Genomic DNA, 3800 nt, shown 5'->3' with positions numbered 1-3800 from the left:
CTTGGAGGTCATCTAGTCCAACCCCCTGCTCAGGCAGGAAACCCTATACCATTTCAGACAAATGGCTGTCCAGTCTCTTCTTAAAAACTTCCAGTGTTGGAGCATTCACCGCTTCTGGAGGCAGGTTGTTCCACTGGTTAATTGTTCTGACTGTCAGGAAGTTTCTCCTTAGTTCTAGGTTGCTTCTCTCTTTGGTTAGTTTCCATCCGTTGCTTCTTCTCCTGCCTTCCGGCACTTTGGAAAATAGCTTGACTCCCTCTTCTTTGGGGCAGCCCCTGAGAGATTGGAACACGGCTATCATGTCCCCCCTCGTCCTTCTCTTCATTAAATTAGACATCCCCAATTCCAGCAACTGTTCCTCATATGTTTTAGCCTCCAGTCCCCTAATCCTCTTTGTTGCTCTTCTCTGCACTTTTTCCCAAAGTCTCAACCTCTTTTTTTTTTTTGGCTCTGGTTCTTCCCTCTCCGCCGACAGGGAGCAATAGTGGCTGCTGTCCCCGAGGCTGGCTGACCTTCCGCTCCAGCTGCTACTGGACAACCCAGTCGAGGAACAGCTGGCAGGGGGCCAAAAAAGACTGCGAGGAGAAGAAGTCCCACCTGGTGATCATCAATTCGGCGGAGGAGAAAGTAGGTGGGCTGGGCTGGGCTGGGCTGGGCGGTTCCCTGGGTCTCCAGCAGGGGGCAGGAGAGAGGGCAGGGTGGCCCCCCTTGCTCCTCATAGGCTCCCCGCCATTCTCTGCCCGGCCTTTGCAACTCTCGGCCCTGACAGTCAGTCCTCGGACTTGCAGCGGTTTGTTTAGTGACCGAAGTTACAACTGCTTGAAGAAAAAAGGGACTTAGCGGCCGTTTTTCACACTTACGACCGTCGCAGCATCCTTAGAATAGAATAGAAGCTGGAAGGGACCCTGGAGGTCTTCTAGTCCAGCCCTCTGCTCAAGCAGGAGAACCTATATACCATTTCAATTAATCAATCAATCAATCAATCAATCAATCAATCAATCAATTAGAGAGAATAGAATAGAATAGAAATAAGGAATAGAATAGAATAGAAGAGAAGAGAATAGAATAGAATAGAATAGAATAGAAGAGAAGAGAAGAGAAGAGAAGAGAAGAGAATAATAGAAATAGAAAGAATAGAATAGAAATAAGGAATAGAATAGAATAGAATAGAATAGAATAGAATAGAATAGAATAGAATAGAAATAGGAATAGAATAGAATAGAATAGAATAGAAATAAAGAATAGAATAGAATAAAAATAAGGAATAGAATAGAATAGAAATAAAGAATAGAATAGAATAAAAATAAGGAATAGAATAGAATAGAAATAAAGAATAGAATAGAATAGAATAAAAATAAGGAATAGAATAGAATAGAATAGGAAATAAGGAATAGAATAGAATAGAATAGAATAGAAAAGAAAAGAAAAGAAAAGATAAGGAATAGAATAGAATAGAAATATGGAACAGAACAGAACAGAACAGAACAGAATAGAATAGAGCTGGAAGGGACCTTGGAGGTCTTCTAGTCCAGCCCCCTGCTCAAGCAGGAGACCCTATATACCATTTCAATTAATCAATGAATGAATGAATGAATGAATCAATCAATCAATCAATCAATCAGAGAGAATAGAATAAAATAGAAATAAGGAATAGAATAGAAGAGAAGAGAAGAGAAGAGAAGAGAAGAGAAGGGAAGAGAATAATAGAAATACAATAGAATAGAATACAATAGAAATAAGGAATAGAATAGAATAAAAATAAGGAATAGAATAGAATAGAATAGAATAGAATAGAATAGAATAGAATAGAATATGGAATGGAATAGAATAGAATAGAATAGAAGAGAAGAGAAGAATAGACTAGACTAGACTAGACTAGAAGAGAAATAGAAAGAATAGAATAGAATACAGTAGAAATAAGGAATTAGAATAGAATAGAATAGAATAGAATAGAATAGAATAGAATAGAATAGAATAGAATAGAATAAAGCTGGAAGGGACCTTAGAGGTCTTCTAGTCCAGCCACCCGCTCAAGCAGGAGGACCTATACCGTCTCAGACCAGTGACTGAGACCTTGTGGTCACGCGATCCAAACTCGGACGCTTGGCGCAACTGCCTCGTAGTTATGACAGTCGCAGCGTCCGTGAGGTCCCGCGATCGGTCCCCTTTTGCGACTAAGCCAAGTCCGCGGGGAACCCGGATTCGCTTAACGACCGTGTTACTCGCTTAAGGACACCAGGGATCCACTCGAACGGGGCAAAGCTCACTTAACCCACGTCTCGCCTAGCGACAGAAATTCGGGGCTCGGCTGCCGTCCTAAGGCGAGGACCTGCCCTGTACTTCTCCCGCACGGGCTTCCCGCCGCGCTCCCTCGCTCCGCCCGGAGGTGGTGGGTTTGTCCCTCCAGGAATTTTGCTGGAAATCCGTTTTGGTGTGTGAATGGACGCCTGTTTTCTCCCGCCAGGCCTTCGTGAAGGACAGCAGGCGGGGAGGCGACACCTGGATCGGCTTGACCGACGAGAGTGGCACCTGGACGTGGGTGGACGGCTCCTTGTACGCGATTGACCCAAAGTGAGTCCCCCTTGACCCTTGGCATTCTCCCCCCTCCCCAAAGGGGCTCAAAGGCCCCCCACCCCTCACTTTCTGCCAGCAGACCCCTGGCGTTTTATGCCACGGATAAAACGAGAGGGGCTGTTTTCACGGGGGGGGGAAATAAAGTGGGAGGGGGAGCCAGCGATATCGTCCTTATTCCCTCCTTGATGGGGGCTAGCATCCTGCTGGACGGCCTCTACCTGCCTTCGCTGGGGGGGGGCTCTGAGCATCCGCAGGCCGGCCGGCCTCCGGACGCCGCTTGGGAAAATCCAGTTCAGGCAGAGGGAGAAGCAGGAGCGGAAGGCCCTGGCTGGCTGGGGGCGATGGGAGTTGTAGTCCAGCACGTGGGGGTGGGTGGGTGGGTGGAATCAGCTTGGAGAGAGTTGCTTTGAGGTGCCAGGAGAGATTCAATCTGATTCACTTTTCTTTTCCTTCCTTCCTTCCTACCTCCCTCCCTTTCTTTTCTTTTCTTTCCTCTCTTTTCTTTCCTTCCTTCCTTCCTTCCTTCCTTCCGTCCTTCCTCCCTCCTTTTCTTTTCCTTCCTCCCTTTCTTTTCCTTCCTTCCTCTCTCCTTTTCTTTTCCTTCCTTCCTTTCCTTCCTTCTTCTTTCCTTTCTCCTTCATTCCCTTTCTTTTACTTCCTCCATCCCTCCTTTCTTTTCCTTCCTTCCTTCCTTCCCTTCCTCTCTCCCTCCATGCCCCCTCCCTCCCTGTCTTTTCCTTCCCCCCTCCCTCCCTCCTTTACTTTTCCTTCCTTCCTTCCTTCCTCCCTCCCTTTTCTTTTCCTTCCTTCCTTTGCTTCCTTCCTCTTTCCTTCCTCCTTCATTCCCTTTTTTTACTTCCTTCCCTTCCTCTCTGCCCCCTCCCTCCCTTTCTTTTACTTCCTCCATCCCTCCTTTCTTTTCCTTCTTTCTTTCCTTCCTTCCTTCCTTCTTCCCTCCCTCCCTCCCTCCCTCCCTTTTACTTCTTCCATCCCTCCCTTTCTTTTCCTTCCTTCCTTCCTTCCTCCCTCCTTTTTTCCTTCCTTTCTTCCTCTTTCCTTCTTCCTTCATTCCCTTTTTTTACTTCCTTCCCTTCCTCCCTGCCCCCTCCCTCCCTTTCTTTTACTTCCTCCATCCCTCCTTTCTTTTCCTTCCTTCCTTCCTTCCTCCCTTCCTTCTTCCCTCCCTCCCTCCCTCCCTCCCTTTTACTTCTTCCATCCCTCCCTTT

General features: G+C 46.8%; 1 protein-coding gene across 1 annotated transcript in view; it reads left to right on the top strand.

Annotated features, from left to right (window-relative positions):
• LOC107300075 (asialoglycoprotein receptor 1-like) overlaps nt 1-2575 on the top strand; it is a 6785-nt gene extending 4210 nt beyond the window's left edge. Inside the window, exons 5-6 of the mRNA XM_029286935.1 lie at nt 476-627; nt 2465-2575. Of these exons, the coding sequence (XP_029142768.1) occupies nt 476-627; nt 2465-2575 (263 nt within the window). The remainder of the gene's footprint in view (nt 1-475; nt 628-2464) is intronic.
• Nucleotides 2576-3800: the final 1225 nt, after the last annotated feature.

The sequence above is a fragment of the Protobothrops mucrosquamatus genome, unplaced genomic scaffold, assembly GCF_001527695.2.
Source record: "Protobothrops mucrosquamatus isolate PMUCROS unplaced genomic scaffold, P.Mucros_1.0 scaffold6067, whole genome shotgun sequence".
In the NCBI taxonomy this organism is placed as follows: Eukaryota; Metazoa; Chordata; class Lepidosauria; order Squamata; family Viperidae; genus Protobothrops; species Protobothrops mucrosquamatus.
This window is presented reverse-complemented; position numbering and strand designations above follow the sequence as displayed.